The 18802-nt window shown below is 41.3% G+C and overlaps 1 protein-coding gene across 1 annotated transcript in view; it reads left to right on the top strand.

The window, feature by feature from the left end:
* Positions 1-1336, top strand: part of sema3bl (sema domain, immunoglobulin domain (Ig), short basic domain, secreted, (semaphorin) 3bl) — a 68584-nt gene extending 67248 nt beyond the window's left edge. The window contains exon 5 of the mRNA XM_039771314.1: positions 1211-1336. Coding sequence (XP_039627248.1) covers positions 1211-1336 — 126 coding nt within the window. The remainder of the gene's footprint in view (positions 1-1210) is intronic.
* Positions 1337-18802: the final 17466 nt, after the last annotated feature.

Genomic DNA, 18802 nt, shown 5'->3' with positions numbered 1-18802 from the left:
TGCCTTCCTGGGAACAAATATACTTATATCCTTGAAAATCCCTCCTCTGCTTAGGGCATCCTGTTTCGTTTAAGCTTCTTCTTGTCCTTACAAGTGACTAGTCCACAGTACATGTTCTCACTTAAAGGTGCAGTTTTCACTCCACTTTGATCAAGTAAACACAGGACAGACAATAATGGGTGACAACACCACCAAAGACAGCATTGGCAGGGCCACTACAAAGCTGCCAGCATTTCAGGCTGTGCTTCTTGCCTGATATGTTTACTAACAGGCAAGGAAGGAGAGAGAGAGTTAGGTTATGAAATAAAGCCAGAAAAAGGGTCAAAACGGAGAGATCAATAATGAGTGCCTACATCAAAACATGACACAAAAATTCATGTATGAAAACCAAAAAAACTAACCCTAACCCTAACCAAAAAATACCATTAACTGAAAATAAAAAAAATTAGAAAAAGCAATAAGAGATTTTGGGTTTTGAATCTGCAACTTTGATGAGGAAGTGTTTTCACGGATGACCTTTTGTGCTGTGATCTTTGAGGCCACGCCCCTGACAACCAGTTCAATAGGCCTGATAATGGGAAACCAAATCAGCAGAAACTGCGAAATTACAAAATGGCACGTGAAATAGTCCAAAAAATATTTGAAAATGAATACAAAGGAAGATAGAAATCTGGACAGTAAAATTAGGTTTGATAACACTCAATAAAAAAAAAAACAAAATAAGTATAAAACTACCTGAACTGATACAGGAACTCCTATAAAAATCGGAAAAACAAAGAAACTCTTAACATCACCTAGCTTTACAGTCTGTCGCCTGTAAGGTTCTACTAGGACTTGTGTTCCTTTCAACTGGCACCTTAGGTGGTCTCTTGCCTTCCTGAATTAAACCTGCCCACTTGAAATTAGGGGCTTTAGAAAAAGCTAGCCTTGTAATTGGGTCAAAGTTGGGTGGAGTTGGGGGAAAAATGATGGTCTCCAATCATTCCTACAGATTAAAATATGAACAGAGTCAGGCCACAAGGCTTTATTTTTGCTCATACAGTGCCATGTAAGCAGCAGTTTCACCAGTCTTTAGAGCGCAGCTAGTAAACTGGTAGTCTTTCATTTATTAGTGACATCACATTGCTGTGGTGTATTCAGTTCATTTGCCTCCACTGGTACTTTAATTAGCACTCCAAACTCTCCGAATAGGGCTGTTTGTCTCTTTAAGGCGCAGTCCACATTTCCAGTCCTGGGAACACCAGAGGGTGCTCTTAGCCGCTTCCATCCCCCAACCCTCTGCCCTGGCACAGTGCTGCTGGCTGTGGACAAAGTGGCCTCGTATGAAATGAGATAATTTCTCAAAACAATTGAGGGCATTTGTCGGTCACACTGCAGTCTCTCCTTAACCCCACTGCGTCCCCCGGCATGTATAATCACGTCAAGGCTGACAAGTTACACAGATCTCATACAGGCAGATGATGATCTGCCAGTACAGGTCAGTAGCATTCAGAAAGAAATCAACACCTTAGGCGGGGGCTTGGGGGCAGCAGCCAAGGTGATTCTCCACTTCTATCTCTCTTCTTATTGACATCAGATGGTTGTTCCAGCTTGATTGTTAACACATGCCGTTCTCCAGCTGCACATGTGGCAGGCATCATGTGATGTTCCAGTGACTGTGTGGTGGGAGGTGGCGACTGTGGAAGTCAGGCAGAGAAGCAAGCAAAACATCTCCTGTAGAAGGCAGGGCAAAAGAATGCAAGACCTGAGAGATAAAAGTACTATCCTACAACCTTTAGTCCCACTCAGGCACTCTTATTCAATCCTTAGGCAGTGATGACGCTGAACAACGGATCTGCCTGAAGAATGGTGGAGTCCGACCTGTCACCCCACAAACTTGCCACTCTGAGGAGATGGATTTGAAAAAGAGTCAGATCTGAGACGGCTCTCTGTGCCAGCCCCGCTATCTCAATACATCCTCCAATCCTCAGCGTTAAGCTACATCATAAAGGATTGATTGCATCAGAGGGCATGGCTACCCATCCTGTGTCAGATCTGAGCTGATTGCTTGCATCAGAGGAACAGAACACTGGTAGTACAAACTCAGTTCCAAAAAAAAAAAAAGAGTAGGGACAATTTGAGAAAATGCTAATAAAAACAAACCCATTCACCCTTTAATTGAAAACACTGTAACAACACAATATTTTATATTTTACCTTGTGAATTTCATTGTTTTATTAAAAATATACATTCATGTCAAATCTGATGGCTGCAACCCGCTTCAAAAAAGTTGGGACAGTTGAAAGTTCCCCCCGGTATAACATCACCATTTCTTTTAATAATACATGGTTTTCCAGATTTAATTATGCACATCCAGATTGTCTGGATGACTTTGATTTATGCAGGGACAATTCCAGTTCTGCGCAAAGACAATTTTTCATGTCGTCAGTTTGCACTCTTCTCGATGGTCTGGGATTTTTTGGGTGATTTTCTATGTAATAAACTTAATAAGTTATAGCGTAATGAAAATTGCATAATTAGATCTGGACAACCTATACTTAAATATCAAGCTTTTGGCCAAGAAAGACATAATGTGGTAAAATGGATTAAGTGGTATTTTCCCCAGTTTATCCACAATGCAATTTAGGGTCCTTCATTGCCATATTTTGCCCTTCATAAAGAGTCACACAGGCAGACATGTCAATCTGGTACCCACACTCTCTTTGTACACAACCTTGCACTTGCAACCTGGGCACAATGTGCTTTGACATTCCTAATGGTATCTGGCTGGCAACATATGTCACTACAAAATTTCTACACACAGTATCTTCCTGCTTTAAAGGTGCCCTCCCAGAAGTTCAAGTTACCCATGCTATGGACCCTGACGCACCCCTGTACATTGGCTTTTAGGCCATACCTTGGATGGTTATTTTTCTCCTTGGCCTGGAGAATATCTAAAAACTACTCAAAATGTTGACTTGCTGGACCCCACATCATGATTGCACTGTGCTACCTTCCCTCTCAGATGAGACCAAAGCCAGATAAGCTGGTGGCCCTTCTAGACAGTGTTGATGTATGGCTTCTGCTTTGCATAGTATAGCCTTAACTTGCATCTGTGAATTGACTAAAGTAATCCAAGGCCCATGTCATGATATCCAGTACAGACACAGACAGTGGAGGATGGGGGGATCAGAGATCATTCACTTTCAGATGTGGGTTTCAACCTCACCCTTTACGCACGAGATTTGACTGGATTTCTTGCATCTTTTAATTATGAGGGTGACATGGAGAAAATGCTACTGCTTTGTCTTTGGGGAGCATTGCTGTCAAAGTGCTGGATCATTTGCTGAGTTATCTCTTAGCAAACCGGCGAGTCCTGACCCTCCCTTGTCCTTGAAGGACTGGGCCTTTATGGTGGTTCCTTATATCATAGAACATAACAGCCTCACCTGCTTCACATCACCTTGTTATTCCACCCTGTCTCGCTGTTATTTGACCTAAACTACTCGGTTCAAACTTTTTTGAAACACGTTGCATTCTTCAATTTCAGAATGAATGTGCATCTTCAAAAAACAATGCACTTGATTGGGTAATTCATGAAATATCTTGTCTTTATAGTGGTTTTAATAAAAGTCAGTTTACAAATCACTCCATTTTGCTTTTATTAACATTGTCTATGCAGTCCGAACTTTTTTGGAACTGTGATTGTAGTTGTTGTAGTATTAGTATTGTGATGGGAACAGAGTGTAGTAAAATTCTTTCTAGCATGTCTGACCAACATGCAACACCTCCCCAACCTCCATTACAGTGCAGACTGGCACAGCAACCCATGCAGACAAAAATGCAACCAATGGCCTTGTACTGGGCGCAGTCACTACTACACAGCCAGAGCTACGAAGGAAGCATAAAGCGGTCTCCACTGATGCAGTGCAAAAATAATGGGCTCCCCCCACAATACTGCAGACTGGACCCCCATCACCTAAAAAATATTTGTTTTAATCAGTTGCCTCTCTTCTTACGTCAGATTCAAATAAACAGTTTTTCGTAAACAGCAGTGGGCCTGGTCAATTTGTTGCAATTCATACACTGGTGTTTAAGACTCAAATGTCTTTCTTTATTTACATGTCTTTGTTTGAAGACTACCTGCAGATGGGGCCGGCAGGTCTCTCTGCACAACTCTACTGATAGGTTAGTGGTCAGGGTGTGAAATTGGGGGAGTCACTTCAGCAAAACACCAACCTCATATTCTGGTATTACAGAATAAACAATAAATTAGATATGGAGACTGTTATCAGTTCCGATATGCATATCTTTTTCATATGGATTGCATTATACGCGGATACGCAGTTTGCAAACAAAAAACACGGCAGCATTTCACAGAAAAGCTGCTTTTCACGATGTAAATAATTGAAGCACTATCTGTCAAAGACCACCGCCACTTCCCTTTGACCGTTTTGTTTCCCGCTGAAGTCTGAACGCTGACTTCTTTTAAAGTGCATGCCAATCTTCCATTGGCTACCTGCACTCTCCTGTGGAATGCTGGGAACTGAGAGATCATCCTAAAAATGGGGTTGTTTATTGAACACTTAACTGCTGTGAATACAGCAGGGGTTCTGATTTATTCATTTCCTAAGAAAGTCTCCGCCTTCTTTTTCAAACCCTCCTAAATTAAAGGATGTGGCCATACAGCCCCGCCCAGACACTCCTCTCCCCTAGACCAGACTCTGAGGCACTTGTAGACTCTCACTTCTGTCTGTAAAGGGCTCTCTGTGCTCTGTTACAATATTTTCTCATAGCCTCAGTAATGGACACTGACTGATTTATATCCTCACATGACATAACTGGCCAGATTCTCATTGTTTTATTTAGCCTATAAAAATGAATATATATTTTTGTGGCTGGCTTTGTGTAGATCTGATGAGGGAACCCTTTGGGTGTGGAGATCCAATGTGTTACGAGACTTGCAGGTGTGTCCCCTAATCAAGGGCCAGTCTCCTCTTTAAATCCCTTTCCTATTGTGCCCCCATCAGTTCTGTTCATCCACAGTCAATTTTAAATGAAACTGTTGCAGGGTCAACCAATCAGTGCTTGTACTCAGCAGGCATACTGGACACAGGGACAGATGATAGACTTTCTTGGAAGAAGTCGATTGATACTGCGTCCAATAATCTGCAGTCTTTGAACTATTCTTTATAGCGTCTTTCTACACTTTCTGAAAGGCTTTACAGCTATGCTGTAGGGCAGTTGTTTTAATTTTACATTTATTTATCTGCAGAGGCCTTTATTCAACATAAATTATAAAACAGGTCCAGATAATTCAGTAACACTGGTCTGGGGAACTGTTTGGGAAAAAGAGTTACAAGGAAATGATTGCAAAATTGATCATCTCAACTGAAGCGCTCAGAACAAAATACAAGCGGTTTACAACTCCTAGGTTAAAAAAATCCTAACAGCCAATTCATCAAACGATAGAATCTTCAAGCTCTTCTTAAATACATTGATGGAGACAGAAAATTCATCCCAACAGGTAGGAACTATACATGAAAAGAGTCTGCACTGAGATTTGATCCAACACTTATAGGCGACATTGGCCGATAGCATTCATCAGCAAACCTGAGTGGTTGAGAAGGAGTATAGGACCACCAAGCATCAAGGATTTGAACTTAATACAGTGATAGTTCAGTTCTGATACTAACTGTAGTTTTAGTTTTTATTTTATTTTATAAAATCAATTTTTATTTCTATTTCTTTCTAGTTTTCATTGGAGTCAACAATTTTTATTTAGTTCTGTGTTTAATATTTTAGTTTTTATTTTACTTAGTTCTGGCTTTTTTACATAATCGTACAATTTTAGTTTGTTTTTCTGTTGCAAGACCACAAATACTGGTCTACACATATTACAATGCAAGTTATGTTTCAGTCAACAAAATACCCTCACAGTTCATAATGCCGTTAAACACAACATGACTATCAATGACCAAACAGATGAAGTGGCCTAATGAGTCCAGTCAGCAAGATCAAATGTTTCAACCCAAGAAAGCAGTCTGCGCAAGCGCGTTACTGTTAAGCTTGAAACAAGCATGCATTTCAAGAGATTTGTTCACGTTGCAACGACGTCCATTGCACAGATAGCCACACGGTGAAAATACTCGTGACGAGCGCCTGTAATGCAGATACACAGACGAGGTCCTCGGCCACCGGCGCCAGCAGACTGTATGGTGACGATTTCTGCTGCCAGGACTGAAGGAGTGACGTGCGGTGAGGTTCATGGCTGGTGACTCCTTCAGAGTCAGAGTTACAAATATATGAACCCCAAAAGAGTAGCTTATTCACTAGCAGCATGCACATTGACTACTGGTTATGTTTCATATCTCATCAGCATTCTTTACACACACACAGGTAAGGTACATATTTGGCTAAGAAAGAACGTTACATTTATAGCGGCGACAGAGAGGCGGAGAGAGCGCATTTGCTCGTCACCCTCCATGTGTTTGAAATTTGCCGTTGCAAAATCACAATTCATACTCATTCAATACAAATGAATGCATAGAGTGGTAAAAAAATTGAAATATTTACTTGTTTTTAAAAGCTTTTAATTCTGAGGCTTTAATCAATTTTATTACAGACTGTTCAACAAAATGATAAAAAAACAAAACAATATTTTAAGGTAAACATTTTGTTTTTAAATATTGGATTTTTTTCTTAGTCTGATCCCATCTCTCTATTAAAAAAAAAAAACTTGCGATGAGACGTGATCTTTGGAAGAGAGACAAGAGTCAGAGAATCACTTTCATGTCCCGCGACACCGTCAAGTCACGTCATACTAAGAAAGTAATAATCAGCCCGGAACAAACAAGACACAAAAGCATTGGAGATAAAAGAATGCAAAAATGAAGGCAAACAAAAAATATATAATTATGTGCAAATTCTGAACATATGGAAAGTAATAATCAACCAGGAACAAGTGGAATAGAGTACCTCGCAGGTCCAATCGGGCACAGAAATAAAACACAAACAATAAAAGGCAACAACTTCATAAAGACGTTCAAGCACGATGGAGCAATACACATGCAGAGCAGGTTACAGATTATGAAAGCAGTGGAATTCGAAAGGATAAAAAAAAAGGCGCGATGTACATTCAGAGCAAGTTCAAAAATATGAAAGTAGTAAAATCCGCAAGTATCAAAAAACAAGAGAGTAAAGATCACATTAGCGCTAACAAACGGAAATTATTACTCAGTGAAATAACGGAACAGCAAAAACAGATCGAATATATGGACATAAGTCAGAAGTATGTAGTATTGTAAGGCTCTAAAGTCAGAGACTTGTAGATCGTCAAATTCATACTGCCTTCAGGAAAATGTAATGTTGCTTACCAATGAAGAGGCGTATCTGTGAGAATTAAAATGTGTTGTTTGGTGAAAGAGAAATCCACAAACACTAGAGGTAAAATATACATATCTACAATAACCTTTTTGTGTTTGCATCATTCAATGCACAAAACGTCTATCACAACATTACATCATTTATGCGTATCAAAAAGTCGCAGCTAATAGTCTCTTCTTTATTAAATCAAATCAAGCAAAACTTAGAAAAGAACATATGCAAGGACTCATTGATCATGTTAAAAATTCAGATATCAATAGTTCAGACAAATTCAAAATAGGTAAAGCAGTAATATTACCATTATCATATCAAGGTAGTCCCCAAACATTGCGACAGTTATACAGTATCTTGATGCAATGGCAATATCCTGAACTATTGGTCGGCCACATTTATTTATTACAATGACGTGCAATCCACAATGGCCAGAAATACACAGATTCTTGAGAACAATGCCACCGGCTACATCGGCTCTGGATAGTCCCACTTTCGTAATGTGATTGTTTTTTTTATTGAATGAACTAGAAACGGTGCACGGTCACATCAGAGCATACAATAACACGATTGAGTTTCAAAAACAGGGTTTGTCTCACATGCATTTATTGATTACTCTGCAAAAAAAAATATTAATCGCTGATGTAGATCGGTTTGTCTGTGCTGAAATTCCAAACAGAGAAACCTATCCTGAATTATCAGTTGTCAAGAAAGGAGGCCGACAGCAGATTTACGATGCATGTCTAAAGAGTGGGCCTTTATGGTCCTTGTTCCAACAATTCAAATTAAAAAATATATGCGAGCAAATCAAAATTCGGATGATTTCGCTAACTGGCTACTAGACATTGGAAACTTTCAAATACAAAATCTACCAATAAGAGAAAACTTATTAGAGAAAGAAACAATCTTCACTCACGGCCAATTATACATTGCGTAATGTCTATGTAAGAACAAACAAGGAATAAAAATTAAATGCGATCTTGAAGAAAAGTTAATTCCAAATACTGTTTTTACTGAAATTTTAAAGTGAAAGTGAAAATAATGCATATGTAAAAATTCCAAGGAAAAAAAATAATTTCCAGAGACACAAACACAGGGGTGGGTAAGCAGAGCGTGCAGGGGGCAGAGCCCCATAGTTTTTTTTTTATAAAATTTAAAGCCGTTTACTGTCTTACCTTTATTCGTTAATGAAATCCATGCCCCTATCCTTCTACATGAAAATCTCTGTCGATTTCTTGTAAAAGTCCCCTTTATTTTCCTTTAGTTTTAAAAGTCTTAATCTTCCATTTTAGCAGTCATTCGGAACAAAAAATAAAAATGAACGGACTGCTGCAGTGCACTTGACTTTCTGATATCGCTAACTTATTGGCGCTCAGAGCCTCTGCGTAGAACAGCAGGAACAAGAAGCACCTGTTGGGCTCACATGCGCCCCCTTCTGGGTGGCACAGTACTCTCTGCTTCACCTCGTGCCTTTTCACTGCGGTTTTAAGTCCGATCAGCAAGACTAAATATGTCACACACATTTATTAAAGATATTAATCAGACTGTGGAAAGTCAGGGTGTATAATAAACACGTGTGCAAAAATTATACTGGTGACATACAGAGAGACAGCAGAGGTACGCGCCAATTGCATGCATCAACCCAGTGTGTCAGGGATAGCACAGTCCAAGGTGATGTGAGGTTCGTCCTGTCTCATCGCTATCACACCTCGCGTTTCTCCCCGATATTTGATCAGGAAATGCACAGCGCGATTTTGGCTATAAAAATAATCAAAATTATTGGAATTACAGAGAAAACAAATTTATAGCACAGACCAGTGGACAAATTTATTTTATGATATCATTATTAGTTTTATTTACTTTTCATGATGACAGGTGAGACCGCATGTCCCTGAATGAAGGGCTGGACTTCCACGAAGTACTGATCCAGCTGGCCCTGCACTGAAACTCCGAGTATCTTTTCTTCTTATCGCACACTACATTTGCTTTTATTATCATCTGCGCTGTAATTAAAGTGTTCACACACGTTACTTTCTCGCTTTCTACCCGAAAAAATCTGTGCAAAACTCTCCATCGCCAACCACATGTGCTTACTGCTTCAACCCGACGAGCCAAATGCGCTCAACAAACAAACAGCGGTCCTTTATGAACGTTGTGCCACGTGACTCTAGTAAGCCCAAATCACAAGATCGCCGCAACGTAACTGAGCGCTCAGGGTGACCTACAACAACCCCTCTGCACGACTGAACCAGATTGAACGAAAATGCTATTGCTGTTTTTTCCGTTTTTTCTCAGTTTTCATTCTCGTTTTAGTTCATTCACATATCACTCATTTTTATTTTTTTTTTAGTTTTAGTTTCTATGTTTGCCTTAATTTTAGTCCATGTTCTTGTAAAACAAAAAACTATATTTTTAGTTCTAGTTCTCATTTTCTTTAAGAAAATATCACTGCTTATACATAGTGAACTGAAGTTTTTGGATTGTACAATTCACTCAGAGACTTTTCTGATTACATCTTAACCATTACGCCATGCTGCCTACCATTATGTTGATTGACTTTGAAGTGTTCAGTCTGACTGTTTCAACCCTCTCTTTTTCAGAATGCTTTCTCAAATTAGTGGTGAAAGGGAAGCACAATGGCGTAGTGGTTACTGCCCCACAGCTCCGTGAGACTAGGTTCAAACCCCAGCCTGGTGCAGTCTGCATGGCCTCTTCATGTCTATTAGAGCTCTCTGGGTTTCTTCCCACATCTCCAAGAGTTGTACATCAGGTAAATCACCAACTCTAAGCTGGCCCTGCAATGGACTGGGTTGGGCCCTGCTTTACAGGGTTACACTCTGGCCTTCTGACACAGAGCACGTTAAATCCCTTTAATAATCTGTGGACATTAAAGGTAAAGCAGTAAAATTTATATTGCCTTACCCTACATCCTGCCTCCATCTTTGTACAAGAATCCTCTCATAAGTGTCACGCCCTGACCTTGACTTTGCCTATTTTTCCTAAAGGTACCCGTCTCCAGCTTCTGCTTAATTAGCACAGCCAATCAACAGTGAGTGGTCGTCAAGCTTTGTTTTACTAGAGGGGCGTGTCCTGGGCGTGTGTGATGTCAGAAGGGCATGGTCACATAGCCATGTGGTCTGTCTAATTTAAGTCAAAATGGTTATTTGAAGTTTATTTTTTAAAGGAAACACCCCGTTTCTTTTGTGGTTGTTCAGGTTTGGTTTTGACTTCCTCCCTGCTTAGTGATTACATGTTATTTTGCCCTGTCATTATGGTCGTTTATCTTTTCAGTGTAAGAACTCCCCCAACTATGATTTAAATCGTCCTGAAATAATTTCCTCCACTCACTCCTTTAAATCTACATAGTGTGATGGACGGCTGGCAGCTCATCCCAGTTGGGACGCCCAAAGAGTGGAAGGATGGGGGAAGGCAGCTACTCTGGGAAACTGCCTCCCCCAAGATGCTAGATGGCAATTTCCCTGCAGCATAGCGGTGTCCCAGATTCCCGCAGGGCACCATGGGATCTGGAGTTCGGCTTCACAGCCGTGCTGGGTGCCACCAGGAGATGCTGCAGGAGGACCTGGGGACTTCTACTTTCTATATAGCCCGGAAGTACTATCGAGTCAGGGGGACGGAAATCCAGAAGAACTTCCAGGCTGAAGAAAACTCAACTTCTCCATCTGACCCGGGTCGAGGACTATTTAAAGGACTGCTACAGACCCAAGAGGCGAGCCAGAGTCAGGTGGAGGTGGAAAAAGCTTGCTGGGATGTGTGGAGGTGATAGAGAAAGAGAATTATGAGAATTATTGAATTAATTGCCTGTGTATGGTAGCTGTGGTGCTTAGGGGCACTGTACAAGAAGAGCAAATCATTAAAATACTTCTTGGTGCTTTCACCTGGTGTCCTGAGTGTCTGTCTGTTGAGTTTAAAGGGGCAACAGCGACCCCTAGCGTTAACAATTGATACTTTTGGTGTTGTGTCGAAAAGGGTCTTGACACTAATCGTTACATGACAGAAGTCCACCACAGCTCCTAGTATTTTATGGTTGTCTATGGTTTTCTAATTGTCGTCTAACTGCGATCTGAATGACCAGAGCTGCACCAAAGTGAAAGGTCACTGTGAACTCCAAAACTGAATGTCAGTGTTTATCCAGGGAGAGCAAATTCAGGAAATACACCTGAGGGAATGAGACTCTGGACAACTGTTTGATGGTGGCCTTAAAACGTTCTCTCACTGCAGCCTCCAGGGTTTGGTGGCTTTTAGGTGTACCTTACAATAAATTCCAATGTGGCACACCCCATGTTGCGCCTGGCCCCAGTGCTGCCAGTATGGTATAATTACAAGTTAACGCTGGCACAGGAAAGCATTTGCAATTGACTGGCGCGAGTCGACTCTCTGCCCAACACTCCCACAAACCAACATCCCACTTTTGGTGGGGGGGGGCAGGGTTCAGCTTTTACAGCCAAAATACAGTAAACGTGAACAGAATAACTCAGAACACAACAAGAACTAGAAAATCATGGCGGGAGAGTGACAGCAATGATTGGAAGTACCAGACTACATGCTCTTTGCTTTACTGCAGAAGTCCAATTCAGTGCTCAGCTGGTGACCGTGAAGACCACACATCAGGACCATGCAGCTGGTGACAGGAATAGCGAATCAGCTATTTGTGAACAACAAGATGTTGAGAGATGGTGGATCAGCAAATGGGAAAAGCTTCCTTTCTGGCAGCAAATGAGTTCATTTTACTGCACCATGCACAAAAAAAAGTTACAGACCGAAATATGAATCTGAGCAGCAATGATAAGAGCTCTACTAGCCATCATGGCACCCAGACCGCTTTGACCTGCCTGGGTTATAGACACAATATCATGACCATGAAGGGTGTTATCTTCTATAAACAGGAGCATTGTGAAGCCGGGACACCCACTGTCCACATCCAGCTGCATCTGCAGCCAATGCCAACGTGGCAGATATCTGACTTTTAAACAAGCTCACAGCAAAATGATGCCAAGGAGACTCATTTAGGAGCCAGTGATATTGGAAGATGCACAGCAGAATATGGTAGATTGTCAGGATGATGCTGTGGAGCAGGATGAGGACTCACAACCTGGGTGTCACATCTGTCAAGCCAGAATCAGTTCGGTAGAAATAACAGCACTATCGCTTCTTTATCCTGTAGTCCAAACCTCTCCATATTTGCTGTCCTCAAGGCTGCCCATCCATACTGGACTTAAGTTTTAATCTGCCGTCTAAATGATTTTCAAGCATGAGACTTAAAGGGCACTCAAAAACACACCAAGACCAAGCTGAACTCCTGTCAAATCATCTGGAATAGCATAAACATTCAAATATTTAATAAATGTGCTATAGCAAAGACATGAAACATACCATTCTTAAGCCAGCTTAATCCAGTTCAGGGTTACTGGTGGCCTGGAGTCTATCCCCAAGGGGACTGGGCACAAAATGGGAGCCAACACTGTATGGAGGGCCAGTTTTTCACACTACCCAATCACAGGTGCTCACAGTTACAATTAAGTAAAGTTGTGGGCTGGAAGAAAACTGGGGTAACATGGACAAGGGGAAAACAGGCGTGGGATTTGAACCCAGCACACTAGATCTGACCATTGTGATGATATTATACGCCTTGCCAAATTTAGGATAGCCATGGGAACATGGAACTGTTTGTCAGGCATCAACATTAAAATGAAGAAGCGGTTACAATAATAAATTGAAGGTAGAATTAAATATATATCTCGGATGGAGTCACAGACCCCTTGCATTTAAAGAGCAGACCTTCATTAGTAATTCACATTCTTTGTCATGCAGATTTGGATGCTGCTGGGCTCATTTTATGAATTAATGAAAAATATTTATTTTGGCAATAGGGTCCTAGGTCTATTCTGATATTATTATACTACCATCAATAATTCACAGAATCCAGCAATGCTTTAAAGCCTGGCACATTATAAAAGCAGGGCATAATGAGTACCTGCAGTATAGGATTGGAAGCTGCACAACTCATGAAGAAATAAAAATTAGAAGCCTAGTGCCGTGGTTAGCACTGCTGCCTCACAAAACTCCACAGGTCCTGCTTCAAATTCTGAAGTGGCCACCGTCTCTGTGGAGTTTGCATGTTCTCACCATGTCCACTTGAGTTATTCTCAGTTTTTTCTCCTACATCTCAAAGACCTACAGATCAGGTCACAACCCTGTAAATCCTATTTTTCCGATTCAAGGCGTCTTGCTTCCCTCCCGTCCTCTTTAATACTTCCCTATCTTTGAAAGTGACTCTCAGCATGCCTCCTTCAACTTTACTCCTCCTTGTTTGTCTCCCACTCACACTTGCTTTTTCAATCTCATCACGAAAACCAAACTGACTAACTACACTAAAGCCAAATTGACCAATCAGAATGCTTAGAGGCACCAGACACGCACACAGACCTTTGAATTTGTTTTCTTCAGTAGATATCATAAGTGAGTGATTCAGACGTGCTGACCATAAAGCAGTACAATTGTTATATGGTAAAACGAGTCTGTGGAGGGTTTTAATTGTTTAAGATGTTAATGGTTTTATCCATCAGTGTTGCTCTCCTATGAGATGTGCACATGAATGTGTGCGCTAGTATAAAAAAAGTGATTACCACGTGGTAATTGGTGGGCACCAGCTTTTGAGGGAGTCAGTGAATGAAAGGGGAGAGCAGAAAGAAAGGAAGGGGAAAATTTTTTTGCTGTTGAATGAATTGTTTGGGAGAAGTGGTCTGTGTCTGAGAGGTACCCAAGAGAGAAAGGGACATGCAGCATCAGCCATGTTGATTATTAACTGAGAGCAAGACCAAGGGCTGCATGGATGAAGTTGTGGCCATTTCCTGTTTTCTCAGGATTTGAGCTGGACAGATGGACTGTGGCACGCTGGGTTTGGAAGTTGTATCAGCTCATTGATACTGGTCAGTCAGTAAGACTGAAGTGAAACTAGGGGTCTTTTTCTGTTTCTCTGTTGAACCCTTGAGCTGTTCAAGGGGTCAGTCTGTTGTATAAGGGGGAGTGTGACAGTGCAGGTGTTTTCTACTTTTTGATTACTGACTTTAAAGGCTGGTCAGTTTCATTGACAGTCAATTCCTGCCTTCTCTATCACATGTTTCAGATGGTTGCTCAGTCTATTTTACACCTTATTTGTTACACTCTGTGTTTTAAGGTCATTCACTTAGGCTGAATTTACTGGGGTGTTTCCTGTTTTAACTGGGAGACTATGCCCTCAGGGTTTAGCCCAGTTTCTGATGTTGGAACAAATGGATGCCTTTACAGACTGCTGCCCTGTTCCTATTTGTATACTGTGATGCCTAACCCTCTTCCCTTTTTGGACCTCACTGCTGTTTCCCAGGACAAACTTAATCATTGACCACGTACAACAACTCAAGGTCCTGCTAGCCATCTGGGCCTTTCGTGTCATGTTCTGAATGAGTAGACTGCCTAAGTCATGCATGTCACTTGATGCCCACTCTGATGATGTCACTTTGCGGTGCCCCACTGCATACCATGCTGATGAGGTCAGCCATGTGCCTCAATGGGTTCATTTAATTTCTTTTACATCCAACACAATAAGCATGCAGCTGGAGATTAGTTGACTGATGTGTTCTCCAAGACAATGATTGGCCAGTTTGGTATTTAGACAGATTACATCTGCTAGATGAGCTACAATTGTGTGCTTTTGGTCACTTGTCATCTTTGACTTGTTCGTTGTCCTGCCGATTATGCTAATTCGACCACATTGTACAACACATTTTCTGCAGGCCACTTGAGACAGTATGGACTTCCCCTCCCTTCAAAGTCAACGGCCATTGTCAATCCATTATTGACCAGCCTGGGAAAGAGGTGCACATTCTCTGCTCCGGCACAACGGCCCCATTGTCTCGACTGTTTCTGGCACTCCACAGATTGTCGGCGGTAGGGTCACATGCCAAGTGTGACCCACATTGTACCAGTCAGAGCGATGTCAAAAGAGGGGCTGCTGGGTAGGCCACTCAAACCTGTAGTGAGGAGCACCTGCAGTGTGTCGATCATGGCTGCCGCTCTCCTTTGACATCTCGCTGTGTCAGCTGTCACTTTATTCCTTCTTCCTGATATTTCTCCTTCATGATTCCTAATTCTCATTCATTTTGCTCCACTTTGTCATTCTCTCAAACTTTCTTCACCCTCAGTTCTACTTTGCTCTCCACTTTTTCTGATGACATGAAAACAGCATATTATGGGTTCTGGTGAGTGTCCATTTCACCAGGCGGCCTTAACCCAAATGAAGCAGTCGTCCCTTGTAGCTCCCACAATTCCACTAGGCCTACATGTTTCAAGCTTATTGCTAAGGCTTTTAAGATGGCGGCCTCTCCCTGAGAATGCTGGTTCAGTTTAGTTCTCCCTGCCTCCTCCAGCTCTATGAAACAAAAGCCAGTGCAGCTGCTTTTTATGGTACACGATTTGTTCTGCTGCCCACTGATTTGGTTTTTATTGATGCTATAAAATCTGATCCATTGTTACACTGCCCTGGTAAGTAATGAATTTGGAATGGAGCTTAACTGGGGATGTGTGAGTTTAAATGAAGACAGGGTCCTGCTTCCAAGGGAAAAGCCTTCATGGCACTGCCTAAGACCTCAGCACGTGGATGGCTGGCAGGCTAAAAGGCTTTCAACTTCAAAAACAGCTCTAATGTCGTGACTGAGAATTTTAATAGAATAGTTATAGAAAAGTAAGGATAAACTTTTAAATACTGGCTACCTCACTGACAGAAAGTGGACAAGGAGGGATGTAATTGTACTGACAAGGGGGACATTGTGTTGTCAGCAGGCGCTGGTCTTGGTCATTTGATGTCCTTGGCGAGATCACGCAAAGTGCCTATTATGGTAAAACTTTCTGTGCCTTTAACTTTGTCTGCCTGCTTAGCTAAGACATGCTGTATCATTTGTACCAGTACATCATTACAGAAATGAGACTGTATGACATTTTAACTTTTTATTTTGTTCTTTATAAGAATTTACATATAAGAAGTGCTACTCAATGAACCAGATATTTCCCAAAGACTTTTAATCTGTTTCATTATTTTGGAAGCTTTAGATATGTGTTAAAAGATTATACCATTTATGTAATTGATGATTGGTTTAAACTGAAATGATTCTTAACTATGAAATGCAAATGAATCTCACTCCTTAAGACGCTGCTTTGTTAAAATAGTTAATGAACAAATTAAGTTCACTTGGCTTGCTCCCTCGGGCTTGTTAGATGCATTCACATAAAATGCACAAAGTACTTATTGCTGTAGCCAAGTCTGTCTGTTGATCCCTGTCTCTGTCTGCTTGAAACAACATAGTCCCCAGTGGACCAATTTTGTTGAAATGTGGCACGTTTATTCTTCAAGGGAATTTGTTGAGACAGTTCATTTTTTGTTGAGATATATTGAAAGTACAAAGTTTGGAAATTTCAAAATCTCCAATTGAAAACCATCGGTGAATCTGCTAACTCATCTATCTAAAAATTAAGAAACGTTCTGTTCAAGTTTAACTACAGTTTGCTTTACTGTCTCAGTTTTATCTTGATAATAGTAACACCAACTTGTATATTTTGCATATTTTGTTCTTTTTCGACTCAGATAGCTGCTACTGATGGCAAACAGATCCCCAGTACAAGTCAATGGAACACCAGCAGACTGTGTGCACAGGTAGAAGTCGCTGTCATAGGCAATCCCAAATCTACAAGTCCAGCTGTGTGCATGCACAGAAACCTCTGTATCAGCAGATTGTTTCTGCTTTATGAAGTCTTCCTAGCTGCTTCAGCTAAAACATACGACAAACAGGGAATCAGGCTTTCATACCTCCCAATGGTTTAAGTCATAACTGGCAAATTAAATTCTCTTTCTAACTGTAAAAGTATACAATACAAGCAAGGAAACAAAAGTTATCTAGATATGAATTAATTACTCTGTGGTATGTAACTCAGTATTAACCTGCAGTTATCTGCAGTTTATAATGATTCACTATTTCACTGAGGGTGGCACGGTGGTACTCCCTCTCAGAAAGAAGACCTGGGTTTGTATCCTGGGTCCTCCCTGCGTACAGGTTAGATAGATTGGAGATACCAAATTGGCCCTATTATAAGTTTGGTGTGTGTGTGCAATTCTGTTCACCCACTCTGATCCTGTCTTGCTCCCTGTGCTAGCTAGGATAGGCTCGAGGACTCCCCATGACCCTGTTCAGGACTGAGCGGGTTAAAAAATGATTGACTGACTATTTCACTGATACTATAATTTACTAGGGTGACCAAACATCCTGGTGACAGTGACAGTTTAGATTGCAGGCTATGCATCCTGATAAATAACTGAAGAATATCAAAATGTCCTGGTTTTAACAGGCTACCCACCTAATAAACTTTTTCAGGGTCACAAGCATTACCTCACCAAAACAATCATGTACGACTCCGCGAGTGGCAGCCTTTCTAGCAGCTCCGTGTATGACTTTATCTTTCTACCTTTTTCTCTATTTTTCTCTATTTCACTGGTCACTCCTATCACTTTCTTTTATGTGGACTCGTTCCCTGGACACTTTTTACTACTTTTTACTACTTGTGAATTTCCCCTTGGGATTAATAAAGTATCTATCTATCTATCTATTTTTCTATCTAACGTCACAATCTATTTAGATCAGCATACGTGAGAGTCCAAGGGGGAACCCTGCTTGATTAAGAACTTGTGTTCTTAAGAAGGAAGAAGAAGCACACAGAAATAGAGAGCACTGCCAGTACTGTGTGGAGTCGTTTGTGTTCATTTGTGAAAGTGTTTTCCCTGTGCTTTGATCTCTCTGTTTGATGATGAGTAGATAAGGGAAGCATTAAACCAACCAAGATGGGCTTTATGGAAGGGCATGCATGCGACACAAGTGTCCCAGTTTGGGACTTCTGGTCACCCTATGATTTGCCATCAGAATGCTACATTCACCGGAACCATAATGGTCACTCACTGCAATAAAGTTTGTCTTTCACTTCCCATTCAGGTCTGCTTTCAGCCTTTTGACCAATCCTGGTGAGACAGCCTTTGATCCATGCAACTGTAATATGCATAGAGAAAGCTCTGATCAGTGGAGTATTGCAGTGATGGTTGTCCTTCTGGAAGTTTCTCCCATCTCTACACATGTTTTGTGGGGTTCAGCCAGCGTGACCAAGTGACCACTGGGTTATTGAGCACCTCTCTTACCAAGGCCCTTCTCCTCTGATTGCTCAGTTTGGATGACAGGCCACCTTTTTGAGGAGCCATGGTTGTTCCAGACCTCTTCCATTTAAGAATTACAGAGGCAACTGGGCTCCTGGGATCCTTCAGTGTTTCAGGAATTTTTGTAGCTTTTCCTAGATCTGTGTCTCCAGCCTGTAAGCTCTGCAGGGAATTACTTTGACCTCAGGACTTGGTTTCTAC

This window comes from Polypterus senegalus, chromosome 12 (genome assembly GCF_016835505.1).
Source record: "Polypterus senegalus isolate Bchr_013 chromosome 12, ASM1683550v1, whole genome shotgun sequence".
Taxonomy (NCBI): domain Eukaryota; kingdom Metazoa; phylum Chordata; class Cladistia; order Polypteriformes; family Polypteridae; genus Polypterus; species Polypterus senegalus.
This window is presented reverse-complemented; position numbering and strand designations above follow the sequence as displayed.